General features: G+C 39.6%; 1 protein-coding gene across 11 annotated transcripts in view; it reads left to right on the top strand.

The window, feature by feature from the left end:
• Positions 1 to 4,883: 4,883 nt before the first annotated feature.
• CCDC171 (coiled-coil domain containing 171) overlaps positions 4,884 to 24,646 on the top strand; it is a 308,137-nt gene continuing 288,374 nt past the window's right edge. For 4 of the 11 annotated variants that reach the window (XM_078436778.2, XM_078436785.2, XM_078436788.2 and 1 more), the window contains exons 1-4: positions 5,605 to 5,917; positions 7,356 to 7,410; positions 11,863 to 12,018; positions 21,935 to 22,070. In XM_078436778.2, coding sequence (XP_078292904.2) covers positions 11,975 to 12,018; positions 21,935 to 22,070 — 180 coding nt within the window. In that variant the 5' untranslated portion in view covers positions 5,605 to 5,917; positions 7,356 to 7,410; positions 11,863 to 11,974. The other 7 variants (XM_078436780.2, XM_078436779.2, XM_078436784.2 and 4 more) reach the window with 7 other exon arrangements.

Raw genomic sequence — 24,646 nt, forward strand, 5'->3', positions numbered from 1 at the left:
AGTCTGCTTAGAATTCTCTCTCTCTCTCTCTCTCTCTCTCTGCCCCTCCCCACTCAAAATAACTTAAAAAATTAAAAAAATGTAGTTTAAAAATTAAAAAAATTTTTTACTATAAGTCCTTGTCTATGTCTTACTACATTTATTCCCCCAATGTTTTGTGTTTTCCTTTGCTATGTGAATGAAAGGGAGGATTTATTGTTTAAAAGGAGAAAGCAAGGCTGGAAGGGCAGGTAGGGACAAGACTAGGGGCCCTTGATTGATGAGGGAGGGGGAAGAGTTAAGTTTGGGTTTTATGCAGTAAGGACTGAGGAGCCATTAAAAGAATTGATTGATAGGGTAACATAATCTGAGTTACAATGTGATAATTATATATGTAACTCTTATTTTCCACCAATGAACTTTTGTTCAAAACAAATCCTCCCAATTTTCTCCTTTCCTCTATAAAGGAGGCTCTCTTCCTTTTGTTCTCTGCACTTGCCTATGGTTCACCATAGTTGGCATGTTCCAAGTTGCAATTCTTCTGCTATTTCTGAATAAACTCATTTGCTGCTTGATAACCTCTGTTGTTTAATTTTTAAGGTTGACAATGCTTTAGAAGGGCCATTTCTGTTGTAGCACACAGAATGGGGACTGAAGGAACAAAGGACCAGAGCCACTGAGAGAAACAATTATGGTGAGGTCTTGTAGTTCTGAGAATTGATACCAAAGCAGCATAATAATCAAGCACCTGGTGTTTGAACCTTCTGAGGGAGGTTATTGAAGGGTCAAAAGGATGCGGTTCATCTGGTGCTTAAAAAACCCTGGGGCTCACATGCATAAAATCAGCTCATAACACTCCCCTAGTGTCAGAAAGGTACACATGTGCCCTTAGGCCTGCTTTTGATTTTTTTTTAAGTTTTTGATCTTCTTCTCATATTTACCAGGTTAAAAATGCTGTAGGTGTTGAGTTGTCAACTTATAAAAATGTTGAGAATTTGCACAGAAAGGTGGGGAGAGTGACTTACATTAGGGCCACAGCACAGGTTCTGATCGCAAGCGTCTGAATATGAAGCAGTAAAGAAACGCATACATGAAGATGTTTAGTAGTAGGTATAGAAACAAGACAGGAGAGTTAAAGGAAGTAGGATTTAGTGATTCTTAGATGTAGGAATTGGGAGCTTGAAAAAGAAGAAAGATTCTTTGAGTTTTTTTCTTTTTCTTTTTTAAGTTTATTTATTTATTTTGAGAGAGCAAGTGAGAGAGAGGGAGAGAGAGAATACCAAGCAAGCTCAGCACTGTTAGTGTGGAGCTTGATGGGGCACTCAATCCCATGATCCATGAGATCATGATCTGAGCTGAAATCGAGAGTTGGACGCTTAACTGACTGAGCCACCTCAGGGCCCCCTGAGTTTTTTTCACTGGGGTGTCTAAGAGATAAGTTAAAAAAAATTTTTTTAAACATTTATTTCATTTTGAGAGAGAGAGAGAGAGAGAGAGAGAGAGACAGACAGACAGACAGACAGAATGTAAGCAAGGGAGGGACAGAGAGAGACGGAGACACAGAATCTGAAGCAGGCCCCAGGCTCTGAGTTGTCAGCTCAGAGCCTGATGTGGGGCTTGAACTCAGAGTGAGATCATGACCTGAGCCCAAGTTGAACGTTCAACCAACTGAATCACCCAGGCATCCCAGAGATTAGTTTTATAAATAGGTAGAGGAGCGGTTTTGGGGGGGGGGGTGCTCCATGAGGAATTTAAGAAAGATCGTGTTTAGATATGTTGAATTCAATATTTCCAGATATTATTCAGATGAGAGCTAAAAATTCACAACCACAGGGGTGCCTGGGTGGCTCAGTCAGTTGAGCATCTAACTCTTGATTTTGGCTCAGGACACGATGCCATGGTCATGAGATGGAGCCCTGAGTCAGGCTTCACTCTGAACATGGAGCCTGCTTAAGACTCTCAGTCTCCCTCGCCCTCTGCCCTTTCCCTGCTCATACTCTCATGTACTCTCTCTCTTTCTCTCAAAACAAAACGAAATCACAACCACAGCTGAGTTTATGATATTATATGTCACATGGACACAGGGATGGATGACATCACCGAGGACACTTATGTGGTGATATGTGAAAGTTGAGGGCAGAAACTAAGAAACTATCACCTTGAGGGGCAAGAAGGAGATAACAGTTCTCTGAGCAGCAAGCAATAAAAAGGTCAGAGAGTCGGAGAAACCAAGAGTCTTACCTATGCTGGCGAAAAATCAGAGGAGGATCAAAGTGTCAGTGAATTCAAGGGGTCTGGGATTTAGCAATGAGGTCATTATTGACTTTGGAAGCTGTTTTGGTGGGGTGATGGGGATGAATTGAATACTACCTTGAAAGTAAAAAGAACAAGGTGATTATCGGGACTTTTAAGGCTAAAAGGGGAGTGAATTTGAGAACATCCTTATGTACAGCTTTTTGTAAGTAATCTTAGGCAAGCAGAAACAGCAGAGAATTAACCTTGTAACTATTAGAAAAACATAGGAAACGTCCAAATATTTTAAAACAGTCTGATTGTGTAATTATTATAACTTTTCTGCTCAACACCTTTTGTTAGCTTCATTGCTTGATAAAGTAAGTATAGTAGTAGTCCTCCCTTGTCTGTGGGGGATATGTTCCAAGACCCCCAATGGATGCCTGAGACTGGAGATAGTACTGAATCCTAGATACTCTATGTTTTTTTTTTTTAATTTTATTTTTTTAAATTTACATCCAAATTAGTTAGCATATAGTGCAACAGTGATTTCAGGAGTAGATTCCTTTGTGCCCCTCACCCATGTAGCCCATTCCCCCTCCCACAACCTCTCCAGTAACCCTCAGTTTGTTCTCCATATTTGTGAGTCTCTTCTGTCTTGTCCCCCTCCCTGTTTTTATATTACTTTTGTTTCCCTTCCCTTATGTTCCTCTGTTTTGTCTCTTAAAGTCCTGATATGAGTGAAGCCATATGATTTTTGTCTTTCTCTGACTAATTTCACTTAGCATAATACCCTCCAGTTCCATCCATGTAATTGCAAATAGCAAGATTTCATTCTTTTCGATTGCTGAGTAATACTCCATTGTATATATATATACCACCTCTTCTTTATCCATTCATCCATCAATGGACATTTGGGCTCTTTCCAGACTTTGGCTATTGTTGGTAGTGCTGCTATGAACATGGGGAGGGGCATGTGTCCCTTCGAAACAGCACACCTGTATCCCTTGGATAAATGCCTAGTAGTGCAATTGCTGGGTTGTAGGGTAGTTCTATTTTTGGTTTTTTGAGGAACTTCCATACTGTTTTCCAGAGTGGCTGCACCAGCTTGCATTCTCAGATGTTTTTTCTTATGCATACACACCTATACATTGTAATAAAAGTTATGTGAATATGGTCTCTGTCTCTGGGAAAAAATATTTATTGTACCCTACTCTTTTGATGATTAAAAAATGTGATGAGAGAAGCAAGGTGAATGATGCAGGCATTATGACATAGAGTTAGGCTACTACTGATCTTCTGAATATGTGTGAAGGAGGATGATCTGCTTTCTGACCTTGTTTGACCTCAGGTAATGGAAGTCCTGGAAAGAGAAACCATGGATAAGGGGGACTAGTGTATGACCTAGAAGGTCCTTGTGATCTGGGGTTGGCTTACTTCTCCAGCCTGTTAGCTTACTCCGCCATCTTCTCCCACTCTGAAGACTTCGCACAGAACTTCTTCCAGTTTTCCAAATAAATACTCCTGCTGTTTCCTGTGCTGGCCTGTGTAGCTTCCATGTCTTCCAGTTCCTTCTCAGCTTGATGAATCTATAACCATCTTCCCAGAGTAAGCTAACTGTACTCTTTAAAGCCTTTGGGGGTGCTCGTGGTTGTTTATTAACATTTGCCTGTTCTGATTCCCCTTGTACTTATGTTAAATATCCTGTATTTCTATCACCTAGCTCCAAGGTAGGTATATAGTCTGTATTCAATAAATACTGAATGAACAAATAAAGATTGCAAGGCTTCATTCTTGGCTTGAAAAAGTGCAGTAATACCTTTGCCATTTATCCTTGCCATACAATATTCAACTTTGTGATTAAAAAAACTTTTTTTAATGTTTTATTTTTTTGTATTTTTGAGAGAGACACAGTGTGAGGGGCAGAGAGAGGGAGACACAGAATCCAAAGCAGGATCCAGGCTCTGAGCTGTCAGCACAGAGCTGGAGGTGGGGCTCCAGCCCAAGAATTGGGAGATCAAGACCTGAGCTGAAGTCGCCCCTCGACCCACTGAGCCACACAGGAGCCCCAATTTTGTGATTTTTTTAAAAAACATAAATAAGTCTTATAAATATTTGAAACTTGTGAAGCCAAACAAGCCCTAATCTCATTAGTCTGTTGTAATTTTCCACTGCATTTCTAAATGTTAGAGCGGGCTCGTTTTTCCTTTCCGTAAACTCTTTCCTTTGAAGTAATTATCCTCTTTCTGGCAAAATTAATAGGAAGGGGGACGGGCTTCCTTTTTTAATCTAAGTGAAAACTCAAACCAATTGAAGTTTCAGTGTTACAGGAATCAAGGATGTTTTAATCTCAATTTATATTTGCATTTATGACCGTTGGCTTTCCCCAAGGAGACACGGAAAAGCCGGCCCCTACACCTGGTTTCAGGTTGATTACAATTAACATGGCACAATTTTAGCATTAAAGGTTCATTTTGTATCAAACGCCTTTTTGTGCGGAGGAGGTGGAGGTGGTGAAGACAAAATCCTCAATCAAAATCCCCGCCAAATTGCATTGTTCTTTGGGGAACAGGCTTTCAAATGCCAAGGAACAAAAGAGGGTTTGGTTTTCCAATCTTCCTGGGGCGGCAGCAGATTGTGAAGCAGCGACCGGAAGAAACCAAAGTATAAATTATCAACTGGAGGAAGGCGCGTGTGTGTGCGCGTGCACTAGGGGGCTTGGAGGAAGACTGGAAAGAGATGGGAGCACGTTAAGGCTCTAAGGACTTTTTTTGCAAGGTACCTCGTTACGTAATATTTATAATGAAAGGCGCTGCAACAGTATCAGCGCGCTGACCCGTATTTTCCCGGCCCTGTTTACCACCCCAAGCTGGGCTACAATGGGGATGGGGGGAGGGAACAAGAAGCGTCTGGCAGGCAGAGAGCAGGCTAAACAGCGGGAAACCAGCCACTTGCGCAGAAGCGGAGTCCCGAGAATTTCCGCCAGGCTTTGGCACCAATCCACAGACCCCGAAGGGCTCCACTGGCCTTAGGATCCGCAGTTTAATGCACAATCGGGGATCCAGCCTCCTAAGATTTTTTTTTTTTTTTTTTTTTTTTTAGTAAACGCGGAAAGGGTTTAAGGCTTAGAAAAATGCATTGTCTGTCGGCTCTGGGATTCTGAGACTGGGATTCTGAGGTCCTGGGGACCCCACGCTGAGAACAGCACATTGGAGCGTGGGCCAGGCCGTTCTCGTGGCGGGAGGGACGGGCGCGGCGCGGGAATGCGCGCGGGCACGGGCGCGCCGCTTCTCAGCAACGGCGCATGCGCCTGCTCGCCTTCCAGCGCGGCCGCGCAGCTTCGCGGGCTTAGCTCTTCCAACCCGAGCTCGGCTTTCTCCGAGTGCGTATCCCGGAGCTTCGGGCCGCGGGAGGCGGGAGGAGAGAGGTCGGCTGGGGCGGGGCCGGGAGGCCTGCGAAAGTCTGCGAAGGTCTGCGAGGGAAGCCCAGTCTCCGGAAGTGGCCGTTGTAAACACCGTCTCCCTAGGGCTTGTCCACTCCTGTGCCCCTTCTCTATTCGTTCCCCCTCCCGGGTCCTAGAGTCCGTCGGGTTCCAACAGTTTTTGCTCTGACCCCCGCGATCGGCCTAGACCTCTTTCTACCATTGAGATTTGGAGCTGCCCCTGGGGTCTTGGGTGTCTTGTCTGGACCACGGGAGCCCCCTGAGGTAACCACGGGGTGTGGGGGCTTCGAGGCGAACGACTTGGTCGGGGAGGTGTTGAGAGGAACGGTATGGGTGGCTGCAGTGAGAGTTATGGGGAACCCCGAGTTAGTTTGTGGTTGTCCTGGGACTGTTGCTGTCGTTTGTGGGGACACGCCTCCAGCTCCCTGGGCTGGGCCTCACCGCATATTTGGGGGAAAGATCCCCTTGGAGCATCTTAATCTGAGACCGCTGCAGAGGTACCCAGAGGACTGAATAGGGACCCAGAGGGCATGCCCTTGCTTCTAAGGTTTACAACTCCTGACTACCGAGCTATTCCCCTCCGATAATCAGTAAGATCTTGGAGGACAAGGACCACGTCTTTTTCATCCTTAAAAAAAAAAAAAATGCCAGCCACACATTAGACACTTTATAAATGTTTGATAAATAAAGAATGAATTGTGTTAGGCTGTTATCTGTAGCTTCCACTGCTTACTTTCAGGACTCTAACAGATGTAGAAAATTTGGCTGTTTTTCCAGGGCTGTACATTTTCTACAGAAGTAGAGCCTCCTTTTGACTGTTCTTTATTTCATCGTGATAATTATCCTAGGCAAATAAATATTTTTTCATTTTAAGTAGATCTCTCATGATTCTGCGTAAATTTACTCACCAATTTCAGTTGGTGCTCACCTCTTTCGAATACAAAACACATCGATGTCTTGTATAGTTCACATAATTTTGGAGAGAAGATCCTCCCATTTGTCACCTCCCATTTTGTCACCTGTTTTATTGAAGAGTTAGTGCCTAACAACAACAAAACGATGGTAGAGCAGAAATTACAGTGGTTTCTCATGAAATGAAGAAGAAACAAAGGCAGTGTAACCTGCTAAGAGGAAAGAAGGGAGTAGTTTTAATCTGGAGCTTTGTGTATTAGTCCTGGTATAGAGTTTTATTAGCCTAGTAACCTAAGGCCAATCACCTAAGCTTACTAGACATTAGATTCCTTATCTGTGAGATTTAGGAGGATAGACTTGGTCTTTAAAGTCCTATTTAATTCTAAAATTCTTTGATTGTCTCAGCCCCCTTGTCATGGTTTGTTTTGATGAAAGAACCAGACATCTTTTTAAAGGTGAAATATAGAAATCTGCAGATAGAATTCCCCAACACAGATGTTATTATTGAAGTCAGCATTGTGTTATGAAAAAGGGTGGGCTTAGGAGTCAGCCAGAGGTGAATTTGAATTCTAACCCTCCCATTGAATATCTTTATGCAAGTTACTCAGCCTCTCCAAGCCTTAGTGCTCCTTATCTGTGAAATGGGCATAATCATCTCATAGACTGTTGGGAGGATTCAGTGACATCAGGGTATGGCTAGTGCAGTAACTGGCACATAGTAAGTGCTCAATAATAGTGGCTTTTATCTTTTCATTCCCCCCTCCTCCCTTTTCCCCCTGGATCTGTACAGACACACTAAGAGATGAATACATTCTGGATGATCCACTGAAGGACTCGACTGTGAGGTAGGAAAACTTTGTACCAGCAGTGGCTCTGAAATCTAAAGTAGAATTGTGTTTCTGGCTGGTATTTACTCTTAGGATGTCTAGATCATTGATCCCTTGGTCTCAATTGCCCCATTACCTATTTCTAAATAACTTGTTATTGAAGAAGGATATACATAATATCCCTCATCTATTTTAGTAGGAATGGTGAGAATAGTCCAACTCCACTACCAACAGAAGATTAATCTATTAATACATTAACATAAAAAGCTGAATTAAACTTTGCCTTTATCGATCACTGCTACAGGATAGACTGGTTTGGGCCCAAGCCTGTGGTAGTGCATTTGGATTGAAAATCCACTGGAGATCTGAGTCCTCCTTCATTAGGAAGCCCCTGACTTGTAGTTAGTTTGGATGGGGTAGGGGTGCAGGGAAGAATGAGATGTGTTTGAAAAATCTGCAGTAGTGAGTAGAAGTGCTTCCCTGACAAGCAACGCCTCACATGTTCTCTGGCTGGGCATGAACCATGTCTTGAAGGCCAGTGGCAAGGCACACAGCAGACCTATGGAGTCAGCCAATATGGGCTTGAATCCAGACTCTGTCGCGTACTAGAGACTTGACTTTGGACAAGTGATTGAATATTTTTAAGCCCTAGTTTCCTTAGATAGAAAGGGGGGACGTTAACAATATCTCCCCCTCGGGATTGGTATAGACAGAAATCAGATAATCTCTAGAAAGTTTTTAGCACTCTGTCTGGAGAGGGGATCTTTGTTACAGTTGTTGTGATGATAGTAGGAGTGGCTTTGAGGTATCATAATTTGTTTATAGATAATGGCGTATTGAGTGTTTTCAAAAGGAAAGCATTATTTACAGAGTTAGATACATATTGGAGGAAGGCTGATGTTGATTGCATGTCATAAGAAATTTGTAATTACTCGTACAGATTAGCTAAAGTGTTTATTTTAATTTGTGGCACCTCACAGGAAGTTTCAAGTAAAGCTTGGAACGCAATATGTGAGGAACCTGTAAATTCTTTGACCTAACTCCTTATTTCATTGACATTTTCATTACTGTACCTAGCTACTTGCCTCATCATTCGTTATCTTCTTTTCCTTTTTTTAAAAAAAGTTTATTTACTTTGAGGAGAGAGCATGCACGTGTGCAGGGGAGAGGCAGAGAGAGAGGGAGAGAGAGAGAATCCCAAACAGGTCCCACACTATCAGCACAAAGCCCAATGTAGGGCTTGATCCCACGAACCATGAGATCAGGACCTGAGCCAAAATCAAGAGTCAGACACTCAACCAACTGAGCCACCCAGGCACCCCTAATTATCGTTATTACTTTTAAAGTTTATTTTTATTTTTGAGGTGGGGGAGGGGCAGAGAGAGGGAGACACAGAATCCTAAGCAGGCTCCAGGCTCTGAGCTTTCAATACAGAGCCCGATGTGGGGCTCAAACCACAAACCGTGAGACCATGACCTGAGCCAAAGTCGGATGCTTAACCGACTGAGCTATCCAGACGCCCCTAAAGGAGACTTTAGATAGGATTTTTTTCTTTTGATGATGAATTTAAAAAATTGGGGTATAACTTACATCTCAAAATTCACTGTTTTAAAGTGTACAATTCATTGGTTTTTAGCATATTCACCACGTTCTACAACAATCACCACTATCTAATTCCAGAACACTTCCATCAGTCCCAAAAAGAAACCCAGAACACTCCCCAAAAGAAACCTCATACCTATTAACACTCAGACCCAGTTCCCTTTCTCCCTGTCCTCTGGCAACTACAAATCTACTTTTTGTTTCTATGTATTTGCCCATTCCATACATTTTATATGCATGGAATCACAATATGTGGCCTTTTGTGTCTGGTTTCTTTCACTTAGCATACTGTTTTCAAGGTTTACCCATGTTGTGACACATATCATTACTTAATTTTTTTTAAAGACTTTATTTGTGAGTAATCTCTACACCCAACATTGGGCTTGAACTCAATGGGTTCAAGAGTCGCATGTTCTACCAACCGAGCCAGCCAGGTGCCCCTACTTAATTCCTTTTAATTTAGCTTTCTTGGAACAACTTTATTAAATTTGGTAAACTACCTCTTCCCATACTTCTCTGCCCAAGATAAAATCAAAGCACGACACAAAGGACATTATTAAAGCCCTATCCTTTTCCTGTGAGTTAGGGGTTCTGTTTGTGCATTTTGTGACACATATGTATACGTGTGTGTGTGTGTGTGTGTGTGTATGTGTTTCATCTTTTTCACAAAAATAGAAACATTTTATATATCTGATTTTTAGCCTTGGACATTACTGTTAAGTATAGAAGAGTTTGTTCTTTTTAGGTTTTAACTCTTTAACTTCCATTGTGTATTGTGAGGACAGTTTCTCTGAAGTCTGACCTTTGGGGGCACGGTGGTAAGGTGAAAAGATTTGGGGACTCAGTATCAGAAGAGCTTGATTGAGTCCTTAGTATCCACCATTTAGTTGGTGACTGGCTTACGCAAGTCGTTTAGCCTTTTTGAATCAGATGAGTTTCCTCAGTTGAAGTGAGGATATAAACCTCAGGTAAGATAATCTTTGCATTGCAGTGTCATAGGGGCCAGGGTTCTGCGTATGAAGCACAGGTACAGGGTTTGGCACTGTATTAGGTGATCAATAAACTGACAGTGGTATTTGTTTGTCTGCCACTCTTTCCAAACTTAGTCTTTAGGGTCCAAGGGGAAATAGAATTCTTCCCTCCATGTTGGTAAAAATTCCATCTTTGTCTTGGGTCACACTATTGCAGTATCAGCTAAATCACTGATTGTTTTTAAATATCCCTAGGTGTTTGTCTGTAGGAATCATTACTAGGTTCTCAGCATGGAGGTTCTGTCTCCATCTTGATTGGCAAAGCAAAGCAATGGCCTAGACCAAACTGCAGGAGGAAACAGGGCCAGGAAATCTCAGAAACAAGCCACCATAACTTTTAACGCACAAAAACAACACAAAATGGCATTCCATGAAGTCAGAAAAGCTTGCCTGAAGTTTGTCCCATTCTCAAAGTTTGTGTTCAGTAAAAGAGGGTAATAGAGAGTAGGGTTTGTGCTCAGTAACAGAAAGGTACAGTGACTGAGAACTGTATATATGCTGGATGTATTATTTCTATCTCACATATATGAGATTGATGTAATTATTCCCTTCTTAAGGTTGAGGAAACAGGCTCACACGGTAAGCCACTTGCCCACGGCAACACTCATAAAGATACTTAAAGGCATCCTAAGTCACATCTCTCCAAGTCCAAAGCTATGGTCTTTCTGGGATGTTGCACTTCTTCTAGGGATACCAAGGGACACTTCTGGGATCTTGATTATTTGTATCTGTTTGGGCTTAATTATTGTTATCTCTGTTTAAAATATTTCTCCAGAGATTCCTTCATACTATAAATATAGTAAAGCAACTTTAAATAGTGGGCTTTGTATAATTTGGATTATCTCCCATAGAAGGGGGTTCCAGAGAGGTCAGTGTAAGTGACAACTACTCTCTTTATTCTTCCTTGGTCCCTTAAGAGAAGGACTTTAAAAATTACCATGAGATCATTTGTTGGGAGTACTTTGGTCTCTTTGATTGTAGCATTGCATTAAAAGTATCTCACTTATGCCCAGCGCCTGGGAGGCTCAGTTGGTTAAGCATCTGACTTCAGTTCAGTTCATGATCTCATGACTCCTGAGTTCGAGCCCCGAATCAGGCTCTGCATTGACAGTGTGGAGCCTGTCTGGAATTTTCTCTTTCTCCCTCTGCCCCCCAACTTGTGTGCATGCTCTCTCTCAAAGTAAATAAATAAGCTTAAAAAAATCTCATTTATGAAAAAGGCTTTAGGGACTTAAAAATGTCCCTGGACTTCACTTTCTTTCAAACTGAATTCTCTTCCCTAGAAATAGGTTCTACATTCCTTTTCTAGTTCAAGAGTAATTGGTCACTATTTAAAAAAAATTTTTTTTTAATGTTTATTTTTGAGGGAGAGAGAGAGAGAGAGAGAGAGAGAGAGAGACAGAGGGGTAGGGGTAGAGAGAGGAAGACACAGAATCCACAGCAGGCTGCAGGCTCTGAGCTGTTAGCACAGAGCCCTACTCGGGGCTCAAACTCACGAACTGTGAGATCATGACCTGAGCTGAAGTTGGGTGCTTAACTGACTGAGCCACCCAGGCGTCCCATTGGTCACTATTTTACTGAGATAATTTTTCCTTTTATTAGAGAAATTAGAATAATATAATAGAAACTTGTTACAAGAAGGAATATTTTTTTAACATTTTGCCATTTTTGCTTCTAATCTATCTTAAATGTAATAGCTTTTAAAAATATGAGTATTTAAATGTGTGTTATGCAATACTTTTAAAAATACAAGTAAGTTGAAGAAAAACACGAAAATCACCCGTAGTCTCAAGACTCACATATATAACCACTGTTATATTGTTTACTATGTTAACAGACTTGAGCCCATCTAACCTGTAAGCCACAGACATCTCAGAAGGTTTTAATCATCAATAACGAAGTATATCATTGAGAAACAGTGGGCTATTGTGAAAGTTGGAAGACTTACCATGAGTTTAAACACTTTGAGTGATGCCCCTGTTGATACCCAAAGGTAAGCCTCCAGTCTCTTCCTTTTGTTGAGGAGAGCTTTTGGGTCGTAAGCAGCAGGGAGAAGTGGTTGGGGCTGCTGACTGTAAGGATTCTCGAAGTGTGCTAAGGGGGGGGCGAGGCTTTGTGTGCCTGGAGGAGCAGGCAGGATGCTTCACAGGCACCAGAACAGTCTGTTTTCCTTGGTTAACTCATCCATGAGAGTCAGAGTGTGTGTGCTTTCTCCTGTCCTTAGAGAATTGCTTATTCGTTTCTACTTCTCTAAATCTTTTGTCCTCATATTTCTGCGGCTTCACATTTCTCTGTGGTCCCTCCTTTGGTCAGCCCTAGTCTCGGTGGCTCTGGTTCTTCCTTCTTGCCCCGGTGGTAGTTCACGACTTCTGGTCAGGCATTCCTTTGGTTTTAGCTCCCATCCCAACTGTTTTTACTTGCAGTTTGTATTCCAAGAATTGCTGTTGCTTGTCTCTTTTGCACCCCGGATATCAGCCTTTGGGGGAGGTGCCTACTTTTGGTTGATTCACCTCTAATGTGAAAAATATAAAACTCTAAGTCTGTCGTGTAAAACTGAGTCACTTTGGGGAGTGCAACCCAAAGGGTGGTTTACAAAGGAACAAGTACAGAAATTGAAAGTGTTTAGAAACTTTTATAATCACGTAACAGAGTAATTTTCTGTTCGTGGAATCTGGTAATAAAACACTTGGGGTTGTATTTTATCTGTTTTTAAAATTGCACATTTAGTTACTCATTTTATATATATTTTAGGAGCACCTTGGTGGCTCAGTCCGTTGAGACTCTGACTCCTGATTTCAGCTCAGGTCATGATCCCGGGGTCGCGGGATTGAGCCCTGCATTGCGCTCCATGCTGAGTGTGGAACCTGCTTCAGATCCTCACTCTCTCTCTCCCTCTGCCCCTCTCCCCTGCTCATGCTCCCTCTCTTACTCTCTCTAAAAAATTAAAACATATTTTACATTTTACAAGAGCATCATGTATGGGGTTGAGGAGAATAGTGCTGGTGCATGTTTAGTTTGAGAAGAACTGATCTAGACTGCCTTTTCAGCCAGGATGTGTGGGTGGGGCAAAGACCATGACTAACATGTACTTCAACTATAAATAGGATTTGCTATAGAAACATTTTCCACCTATCTTTAGAAGCTACCTTAAGTCCTTTCCGGAGAAAGGTAGGGAATAAAATATAAACTTTTTATTTTGCTGAAAGCCTTTTCACTTTTGGAGGGAACATTTTACCACATAGATATTTATCTGCCATGATTTTTATTGACTAAATCATTCTTTAGAGTTCTAGAATCTGGCTAAATGAAGTTAAACTTTGCTATATACCACTAATTTACTTTTTATTTCTATAGATTTTCTTTTTCTGAACAATTCATATAAATGGAATCACAATATGTGGTCTTTTGTGTCTGGCTTCTTTCGCTAGGCATGTTCTTCAGGTTTATCTTATTGTTAACAGGAATCAGTATTTCGTTTCTTTTTTATTGCTGAATACTATTCTGTTGTATGGATATAGCACATTTTGGTTACCCACTCACCAGCTGACGGACATGCAGGTTGTTTCCACTTTTTGGTTATTATGAAAAATACTGTTATGAACATTTGTGTACAAGTCTTTGGGTGGAGGTGATTTCTCTTGTGTAGATTCTTAGGACCAGCATCACTTCATTGTACAGTAAGTTTATGTTAAATTTTTTTTTTAAGTTTGTTTACTTGAGAGAGTAAGAGTAGAGGAAAGGGCAGAGAGGGAGGGAGAGAGAGAATCCCAAGCAAGCTCGTCGCTGCCAGCACAGAGCCCGATGTGGGGCTCGAATTCACAAAACTGTGAGATCATGACCTGAGCCGAAACCAAGAGTCCGGCAGACCTTTAACCGATTGAGCCACCCAGGCGTCCCTATGTTAATTTTAAGAAACTGCTAGGGGTGCCTGGGTGGCTCAGTCAGTTAAGCGTCCAACTTTGGCTCAGGTCATGATCTTGCAGTTTGTGAGTTCGAGCCCTGCGGCAGGCTCTGTGCAGACAGTGTGGAGCTTGGAGCCTGCTTTGAGTTCTGTGTCTCCCTCTCTCTCTCTCTGCCCCTCCCCTGCTCAAGCTCTGTCTCTCTCTCTCAAAAATCAATAAATGTAAAAAAAACATAAAAGAAACTGCTAGATTGTATTCTAAAATGGCTGAACCATTTTACATTTCTACCAGCAATATATGAGGGTTTTAGTTTCTCCACATTCTTGCCAATACTTATTTTCTGATCTTTTTAAAAAATTTGTTTTAATTCCAGTGTGGTTAATTAACTTGATGTGCTATGTTAGTTTCAGTTGTACAATATAAGTGATTGAATTTTTTTGATTGACTTTTTGATTATAGCCATTACAGTGAATGTGAAGTGGCATGTTATGATTTTAATTTATATTTTCCTAATGAGTAATATGTTGAGCATCTTTGTATGTGCTTTTTTTTTTTTTTTGCCATTTATATATCTTCATTGGTGAAAAGCCTATTCAGATCTTTTGCTCATTTTTAAATTGGTTGTCTCTTTGTTACTGAGCTTTAGGAGTTTTTTATATATTCTGGATACAAATCTTTTATCAAATATATAATTTGCACATGTTTTCTCCCATTTGTTGCCTTGGCTTCATTTTCTTTCTTTCTTTCTTTCTTTCTTTCTTTCTTTCTTTCTTTCTTTCTTTCTTTCTTTCTTTCGAGAGCCCAAGTGCGTGTGTCCACATGCGGGCAGGGGAGGGGTAGAGAGAGAGAAAGAAATCCCAAGCAGACTCCTCACCCAGCATGCAGCCTGACCCCTGGGCTTGATCCCATGACTGACTGGCTTACTGACCGACTGACTGTGAGATCCTGACCTGAGCCAAAATTAAGAATTGAACACTCAACCCCATTGACTTCATTTTCTTAATAATGTCTCTTTGAAGTGCAAATGTTTTACATTTTTTTGAAGTCCAGTTCTTTTTTTTTTAAGTATGCTCCATGCCCAACGTGGGGCTTAAACTCACAACCCTGAGATAGTGTCACATGCTCTACTAAATGAGCCAGCTAGGCACCCCTCCAATTCTTTTCCTTTATGGACTATGCTTTAGGTTTCATATCTGTGTATTTATGAAATCTTTGCCCAACTTAAGGTCATGAAGATTTTTCTCCTATGTTTTCTTCTAAAAGTTATATAATTTCAGTTTTTACATTTAGGTCTGTGCTCCATTTTAAGTTATCTTTTATGTATGGTGCGAGGTAAGTGTCTAAATTAATCTTTTTGCATGTGTGGATAGCCAGTTGTTTCAGAACTATTTGTTGATAAGACTGCTTTTTCCCTATTGAATTGCCTTGACACCTTTATTGAAAATTAATGGGCCAAATATAGATTTGTTTCTAGTCTCAATTATGGTACATTGATCTACATGTCTTTTCTTAATTTAATTCCATGCTATTTGTTTGATTACTGTAGCTTTGTAGTAAGTTTTGAAATTAGGAAGTCAAAGCTCTCCCGTTTGTTCTTTTTAAAGATTGTTTTAGTTATTCTGAGTCCTTTGCTTTTCCATGTAAATTTTAAGATGAGCTTGTCAATTTTTTACCAAAAAAGCCTTCTGGGATTATGATAGGGACTATGATGAATCTGTAGATCAATTTGGAGATGATTGCCACCTTAATGGTACTGACTCTTCCAGTGCATGAATGTGAATGTGCATTGTCTTTCATTTATTTAAATCTTTAATTTCTTTAAATAATAATTTGTATTTTCACTATAGAAAGCTTACACTGCTTTTGTTAAATTTAATCCTAAATCTTTTTTTTTTGATGCTATTATACATTGAGTTATTTTTTTAAATTTAATTTTTGAATTGTTCATTGTTAATATATGGAAATGTAATTGATTTTTGTATATTGATCTTACATTCTGTGACATTGCTAAAATCTTTTTAATTCCAGTGTTTTTGTTTCTTAATGAATTTCTTAGGATATTCTTAAAGGATCATGTCCTTTGCAATTAAAGATAGTTTTACAGGGGTGCCTGGGTGGCTCAGTCGGTTAAGTGTCCGACTTCAGCTCAGGTCACGATCTCACGGTCCGTGAGTTCGAGCCCCGCATCAGGCTCTGTGCTGAGCGCTCAGAGCCTGGAGCCTGCTTCCGATTCTGTGTCTCCCTCTCTCTCTGTCCCTCCCCCGTTCATGCTCTGTCTCTCTCTGTCTCAAAAATAAATAAACGTTAAAAATAAATAAATAAGTAAATAAATAAAGATAGTTTTACTTCTGGGGTGCCTGGCTGGCTCAATTAATAGAGCATGTAACTCTTGATCTCAGAGTTGTGAGTTCAAGCCCCACATAGGGGCATAGAGCTTACTTAAAAAAAAAAAAAAAGACAGTTTTACTTCTTCCCTTCTAATATACATTCTGTTTGTTTGTTTGTTTTCCTTCTGCATGATTGTACTGCCTAGAACCTCCAATAGAAGTGGACATCTTTGTTTTGCTCCCAGTCTTAAGGGAAGCTTTCAGTCTTTCACCAATAAGTATGCCAATTGTAGGTTTTTCATAGATGCTTTTTATCTGATTGAGTAAATTTTCTTATATCCCTAGGTTGTTGAGGTTTTTTTTTTTTTAATGTATTTTTTTAACATTTATTTATTTTTGAGAGAGAGAGAGAGACAGAGTGTGAGTGGGGGAGGGGCAGAGAGAGAGGGAGACACAGAATCTGAAGCAGGCTCCAGGCTCTGTGCTGTCAGCACAGAGCCTGATGCGGGACTTCAACTCACGAAACATGAGATCATGACCTGAGCCAAAGTCGGATGCTTAACCAGCTGAGCCACCCAGGCACCCCAAGTTTTTTTTTTTTTTTTAAATCACAAATAGGTATTTAATTTTGTCAAATGCTTTTTCTGTATCTATTAAGATGATTGTGTAATTTTTGTCTTTTAGTAAAATGGTATATCATGTCAATTGATTTTCAGACATTAAATCAACTTTCTATTTTTGGGATAAATCCCACTTGGTCATGCTGTGTAGTCATTTTAAGATGTTGTTGGATTTGGGGGGCGCCTGGGTGATTCACTCGTTTGAGCATCCAACTTCAGCTCAGGTCATGATCTCACAGTTTGTGGGTTCGAGCCCCGCGTCAGACACTGTGCTGACAGCTTAGAGCCTGGAGCCTGCTTCGGATTCTGTGTCTCCCTCTCTCTTTGCCCCAACCCCGCTTGCACTCTGTCTCTCTCTAAAAATAAATAAACAGAAAAATATTAAAAAAAAAGATGTTGTTGGATTTGGTTTGCTAATGATTTGTTGAGGATTTTTTGCATCTCTATTCATGAGGGAAATTGGTCTGTAGTTTTCTTTCTTGTGATGTCTGACTCACTTTGATCTTAGGTAATGCTGGGTTAATAGAATGAGCTGGAAAGTGTTTCTACCTCCTCTAAAGTTAGGATTGGTATTATTTCTTCTTTAAATGTTTGGTAGAATTTACTAGGGAAACCATCTGGACTTGGGCCTTGTTTTTAGATTTTTTAAAATTATAAATTCAGTATCTTCAGCTGTTATGAGTCTATTCAGATTTTGTTCGTTTTGGGGTTAGTTTTGATAATTTCAGTCTTTCTAGGAATTTGTTCATTTGATCTACATTGTCTAACTTGGCATACAATTGTTCGTAGTATTTATTATAATCCTTCTAGGTTGGCATTCCCTCTTTCATTGTTTATTTTTATAATTTGAGTCTTTTCTCCTTTTTGTCAATCTAGCCAAAGATTTATCAAGTTTGTTAATCTTTTCAAAGTACCAAATTTTGGTTTCATTGGTTCTCTCTATTGGTTTTTTAGTTTTATTGAAAAAAATTAACTTTACATATATACATTATTTAAAGAATCTAATGTTCTACAAGACTTACTGCTATTAGGAAAAATGACAGTACTAATTTGCTTGATCACTGTCTTGATCCCTAGAAACAATCATTTTCAACTCTCCAAGATGATTTATATTTAAAAAAATTATTATTAAAAAAATTTTTTTAATGTGACCCTCAGAATTTTTTTTTTTTTTTTTTTTTTTTAATTTTAGAGAGAGAGTGGGGGAGGGGCAGAGGGAGAAAGAGAGAGAATCTTACGCAGGCTCCATGCTCAGTGCAGAGCCTGACTCAGGGCTTGATCCCACGACTCTGGGATCATGACCTGAGCTTAAATCAAGAGTTGGACGCTCAGTCAACTGAGCCACCCAGGTACTCCTTAAAAAAATTATTTTTAATTTTATTTAAAATTCTGTACTTTCTGTGTTGAAGTATAGTTGACACACAATGTTACATTGATTTCAGTACAAGATAGTGATTCAACAAGTCTATATGTTATGCTATGCTCACTAAAAGTGTAGCTGTAGCTACCATCTGTCACTATACTCTGGGCAGGGGCCAAGCTAATCTCTGTGTCATTCCAATTTTGGTGTATATGCTGCCAAAGCGAGCACTGTCACCATACTCCGAGATGATTTTTAAAATCTGTATCTCTTAGAAATTTTTTGAAGTTTATTTATTTTGAGAAAGGGGGAGGATGAGTGGGGGAAGAGTAGAGAGAGGGGAATGAGAATCCCAAGTGGGCTCTGTGCTGACAGCAGAGAGCCCGATGTGGGGCTCAAACTCATGAACTGTGACATCATGACCTGAGGCGAGGTTGGACGCTTAACTGACTGAGCCACCCAAGTACCCCTGTATCTTAAAATTTTTTTTATATTGGTATTAGATTTTTCAGGTTTAGCCATTATCTATTGACTACAGAAGATCATAATTTCATTTTCATTCATGCTTGCCTCCTTTTTCTGTCCCCTTTATTAATATTGCAATCTTGGTTAGTTTTCAGTGTTTATGGTATTATAATTTTGGAAACTTTCTAGTTGAGCCTCTGAGTATTTAGTTTTTTCTCTCTTGTACATTGTTTTTCTTGGATTTGATAATTGTTTCATTGATTGTTTAGTTTGCTTAATTTCTATGAATTTATCATGACTTCAACCTCATGTTCCAACCAAGTTATATGATAGTTGAAATATTCTGGTTTATTTTTAATTTTAATGCCAGCATACTTCACATACAGTGTTATGTTAGTTTCACTTGTACAATATAGTGATTCAGCAATTCTGTACATTTCTTAGTGCTCATCCTGATAAGTATGTTCCTAAATCCCCTTCACCTGTTCCACCCATACCCTGGAAGTATTCTGTTGTGTTCTGTTTGCATCTTCTTCAAGAAATCACTCCTGGAAGCTGTGGCCAGTCCAGTACTCCAGCTGGGACAGATTGGCGTTTAGTGCTGTGCTTTACTGGCCAATTATTACCCGGTGCTCCTTTCTTTACCATCCTGGAAGTCCCTTTGCTGCCTTTTTTTTTTTTTTTTTTTTTTTTTTGGTCTTACCCTACTTTTGGGATCCCCTGTCTTTCTCAGTTTAGGTCCTTATTTTAGTGGAATCTTCCATCAGCCACTTCATAGGAGGTAAATGTTTTGGTGCTTTGTAGGTATGAACTAGAACTTTCTCATTTCCTTGTCTTTGAAAAGTAACTTGTTGGGCATAAAATTCTAAGTGGAAATTATTTTCCCTTGGAATTTTTTTTCAGGCATTCAGGAGATTTTTCTTTCACATTTACTTATTTGGCCTTTCTTTTCTTAGTTTGTGTTTTGATTTCCAAGAGTTCTTTTTTTTTGTTCTCTGATTATTTCCTTCTTTATTACATTCAGTTTTTGTTTTATGGATATTAGACCTTCTCTTTTTGTCTGAAGATATGTTTTTTTCCTCTTTTTAAAGCTATCTTTCCCCTGCATAGTCTTTGAGGACTCTTCCCCTACCCCCACAATTTTGTCTCTTTCTAACTCTTGCTTCCTAACTTCTGGTGATCCTTAGCTGTCTGTTCACATTTAAAATAGGGTGATGCCTGGGTGGCTCAGTCGGCTGAGTGTCCAACTTTTGATTTCACGTCATGATCCTAGGGTCATGGGATTGAGCTCTGTGTCGGGCTCTGTGTCGGGCTCCACGTTGAGCGTGCTGCCTGCTTGGGATTCTCACTCTCTCTCTCTCTCTGCCTCTTTCCCTCACTCACGCTCTCACTCTCTCTCTCTCTCTCACTCTCTCTCTCTCTCAAAACAATAAAAAATAAAAAAAAAATGTAGAGGGGTGCCTGGGTGGCTCAGTTGGTTAAGCATCTGGCTTCAGCTTAGGTCATCATCTCACGATTAGTGAGTTCAAGCCCTGCATTGGGCTCGCTGATGTCAGTGCACAGTCTACTTCAGATTCCCTGTTCCCTTCTCTTTGTACCCCTCCCCTGCTTGCACTCTCTCTCTCAAAAATAAACAAACATTAAAAAAAATGAAGGCAGGGCCTATCAAGCTGATTGGAAGCTCAGTGGGTAAGACTTTGTGTTTGTGGCATTCTCTGTAGGATGATGTAGTTAAGCTGTTCATTGGAGAACCCCTAGCATCAGTGTCTTTAGGTCTTTTTCACCTTGCTGGTTAGATTCTCTAGGGAAGATCCTTCCATTCTCTCCTTGGCTGCCATTGTTCTGGCAGGCAAGATGTTTTAGAAGACCTGGGCTCTCACTTATTACATAATTTTTGACTTGAGTCTCCTATTTTTGGTGTGAGGTTTTACACCATTTGTATCTGATGTCTCTAATCCAGAGACCTTCTGTTTTATCCTCTCCAGGGAATAAACCCTTACCTAGTGTTCTGCCAGAGTGGGGAAGAGATTGGTACCCAGTTGTGTCATCTATAGGGTACAGAATCTGAGGATCTCATTTGTTTGGCAGACTTTCAACCAATTATCTTGTTTTCTGCTCTACTTTTATCCCATTTGCAAAGCTGTTGTCAATTAATTGAGCTTTTGGGGGCTCAGGTGTAAATCGGGTTGCTTTCTCCACTTTTGGCTTTATTTAAAAAAAAATTTTTTTTAACGTTTATTTATTTTTGAGACAGGGAGAGACAGAGCATGAACAAGGGAGGGTCAGAGAGAGGGAGACACAGAATCTGAAGCAGGCTCCAGGCTCTGAGCTGTCAGCACAGAGCCCGACACGGGGCTAGAACTCATGGACCGAGAGATCATGACCTGAGCCGAAATCGGACGCTTAACCGACTGAGCCACCCAGACGCCGCCCCCCCCCCCCCGCCCCCCCGACTTTTGGCTTTAAATTCAAATCTCTTATGTAAATCAATGACCACTTATCCAACTGCTTTCTAACTTCTAATATGTTATTACTGTTTTCTCATCTTATGTGTTCTTTCTCCTTGTGGATTTTTCTCTCTTAATTCTCTTTGCTGATATTTTCATTAACTTTCTAATTTTAATTTTGGGGAGAGAGTGCTTTAGTCTGCTGTTATTTTTTTTTTAATAAATTTATTTATTTATTTTGAAAGGGAGGGAGAGAAAGCGCAAGTGGGGGAAGGTCAGAGAGAATCCTAAGCAGGCTCCATGCTGTCAGCACAGAGCCTGACGTGGGGCTTTATCTCATAAACTGTGAGATCATGACCTGAGCCGAAATCAAGAATTGGATGCTTAACCAATTATAACTGAGCCACTTAAGCACCCCTGGTCTGCTATTTTTAAGCCTGAATCTATATTGTTACTTACACTTCATTTTGTAATATGTATTTATTACATTTGCGGTAAGTAAAATATAGTATTTAAAAAAATAAAAAGAATTCAATATTTTTCAAAGCTACACAGCTTGTGATAGGATCATTCTTTAAGTACCATCTTGAAATGGTGGTTTCTTTCTAGCCGTACACTCCTTTGTATTTCTACCTAGATTTTGCGATCAACATTTTTTATTAGGTTGTAAGTTTCTTTAGGGCAAAAACTGTATCATGTTCCTTGTGATTTCTGAAAAATAAGTTATTAGAATATCAGAAATGCTAGAGATTATACTTAGAATTATATTTTACTATCTCATTTTATAGGCTGAAGAATGCCTCCTCTGATGTAAAACAAATGTTTAAAAGTGAAACAGACTTGGATATTACTGCTGATCTCAGAAAGAAACTTCATCGGGCTAAGAAAGAAAAATTAGAAATAACAACTAAGCACAATGCAGAGGTAGAATTTTGTTCTCTCAAATAATGTTAAAAGCAGAGTTTGATTATTTTTGATTTCACTTCATGTTACAGACTCCATGTTTAACATCCCCATGACATTCTTGTGCTTAAAGAGAATTATAAGAAAGAAACAGGTTTTTTTTAATACAGTGGAATTAAAGTACTTAGTTTAATGAATTATGTTTATTTGTATGTTGTCTTAAATTTATTTTAATTAATGGGTTAAACTTGATAAAAAATTAATTGATGAATGACTGTAGTGACTAAAGGATTTGTAAATTAGACATTTTTGAAATTTTAATTTAGTTTTTTATGGCTCAATTGTGGAATAGTCTTAAGTAGATTTGAGTATGGAATTTTTTTTTAGGAGAGAGAGCAACAGAGAGCGTGAGCATGAGTTGGGGAGGGGCAGAGGGGGAGAGAGAGAGAGAGAGAGAGAGAGAGAGAGAGAGAGAGAATGAATCTTAAGCAGACTCCACACCCAGCATGGAGTCTGATGTGGGGCTTGATTCCGTAATTCTGGGATCATGACCTGAGCTGAAATCTAGAGTCGGACACTCAACTGACTGAGTCACCTGGGTGCCCCATGGAATTTTAAATTACAGTGTAATTCAGGGGTGCCTGGGTGGCTCAGTCGGTTGAGCATCTGACTTCGGCTCCGGTCATGATCTCGCAGTTCGTGAGTTTGAGCCCCGTGTCGGGCTCTGTGCTGACAGCTCAGAGCCTGGAGCCTGCTTCGGGTTCTGTGTCCCCCTCTCTGCCCACCCCTGATTGTGCTCTGTCTCTCTCTGTCTTTCAAAAACGAATAAACATAAAAAAAATTAAAAAAAATACAGTGTAATTCATAAATTATCCTAGTTTATTTTTGTATTATTATATCATTATATCTTTTATTAGTATGTATGTATATGTATAAATAGATATTTCATGTTATATGTATATATTTTAAAGATAGTACTTTCCCACTAAGATAATTCATAAATTATATGTTTATGTCTCTTCTGTCTGTTGTATTTTTCTCTGTTTTCTTGTTTTTCTCTGTTTAAATCTTTTTTTTTTTCTCTGTTTAAATCTTACAAGTTCTTTAAGCTTAGCTTAGCCTGGTGTGGTGGGAAGAATATCAAGTTACACAAACCTGGACTCATTTCTTGGCCCTTCCATTTACAAGATATGTGACCTGCGAGTTATTTATCCTGCTCATCATTGTTTTCCTACTGTGAAATGCTGGTCTCAGAGGGTTGTTGTGATAAGGGAAATAACATTTATAAAGTGTACACTGTAACGGTAGCTGTAATTTATTGATATTTACACATAAACAGTGTATTTACCTTCCTTCTTTGTTAGATTCTGATGCTGTCCTGTCAGGAAACCTTTTAAAACCTTCCTAGGTGAAACTAATCACTCCTTTCTTTGCTCTCCTACATCTTGTTACCGTTATAGATATTTTGGACCTAAAACATGTATTTCATGCTTACCTGCTCTTCATTCGTCTAAACTTCTTGAGAGCTGGAAGCAATGGCCATGCTTTGTCTCTGTATCTTCCATTTCTCACTGACACATAGTAGGCCCTCAGTGGCTGTGTGTTGAATAAAAAAAACCAAACTTTTTTTCAGGTTATTTAAGGAACAGTAGCTTCTGATTAAAATAACAAGCCATGAATATATGACTGTTTTATTTGTACTTTCAGTGGCAATTGAGGTAATTTTAAAGGGTAATTGAAGTAATTGCTTTTATTTGCATTGTAATATTATATACTGAATATGAAGTGATATTTGTTAAATGTATGTTATTTATAATCTTCAAAATTTATTTTTTAAAACCAAATGTACATTTTACTTGAGAATAATTGTGTCATTATAGATAATCATTCATCTATACTCTTTCACAACTATTCACAGGTGTCATCAGAAGTCTCACTTAGACCATACTATTCTCTCCCTCTTTTTTTTAAGTTTATTTATTTATTTATTTATTTAGAGAGGAGAGAGAGAGAGCGAGCAAGCACGGGTGAGGGGCAGAGAGAGAGGGGGACAGTGGATCCAAAGTGGGCTCTGTGCTGACAGCAGAAAGCCCAATGCAGGGATCAAACTCATGAACCACAAGATCATGACCTGAGCCGAAGTCGGATGCTCAACCGACTGAGCCACCAAGGCACCCTGCACTATTCTCTTTTATTTGATCAGAATGTTTTGAAATATGTGTTCACATTAAAGAGATAGGAAATTATTTCAGGGAAGAAAGATAATTCTCTCACAATAGGCAGTTACAATTGGTTCAACTCCAATTTCATATTACTATTCATTTTACTGTTTCAGTTATTTGTTTAGATAATTTTAAACTCATATAGTTAATTTTTTTTAGCCACATAATCTCTAAATATGTCCCATTATAAAGCAAGGCAGAGAGGAATGAAATTATCTAAAAACTAAGGCCATATATTAGCTTTATCAGATACTTCCAGTGCTAACACACATCATGTTGGTGATCGGCCTAAAACATCTTTAAAATCTGGGCCACCCAGCTGGCTCAGTCAGTAGAGCATGCGACTCTTGATCTCAGGGTTGTTGAGTTTGAGCC

Source organism: Panthera onca, chromosome D4 (assembly GCF_046562875.1).
Source record: "Panthera onca isolate mPanOnc1 chromosome D4, mPanOnc1 haplotype 2, whole genome shotgun sequence".
Lineage (NCBI taxonomy): Eukaryota > Metazoa > Chordata > Mammalia > Carnivora > Felidae > Panthera > Panthera onca.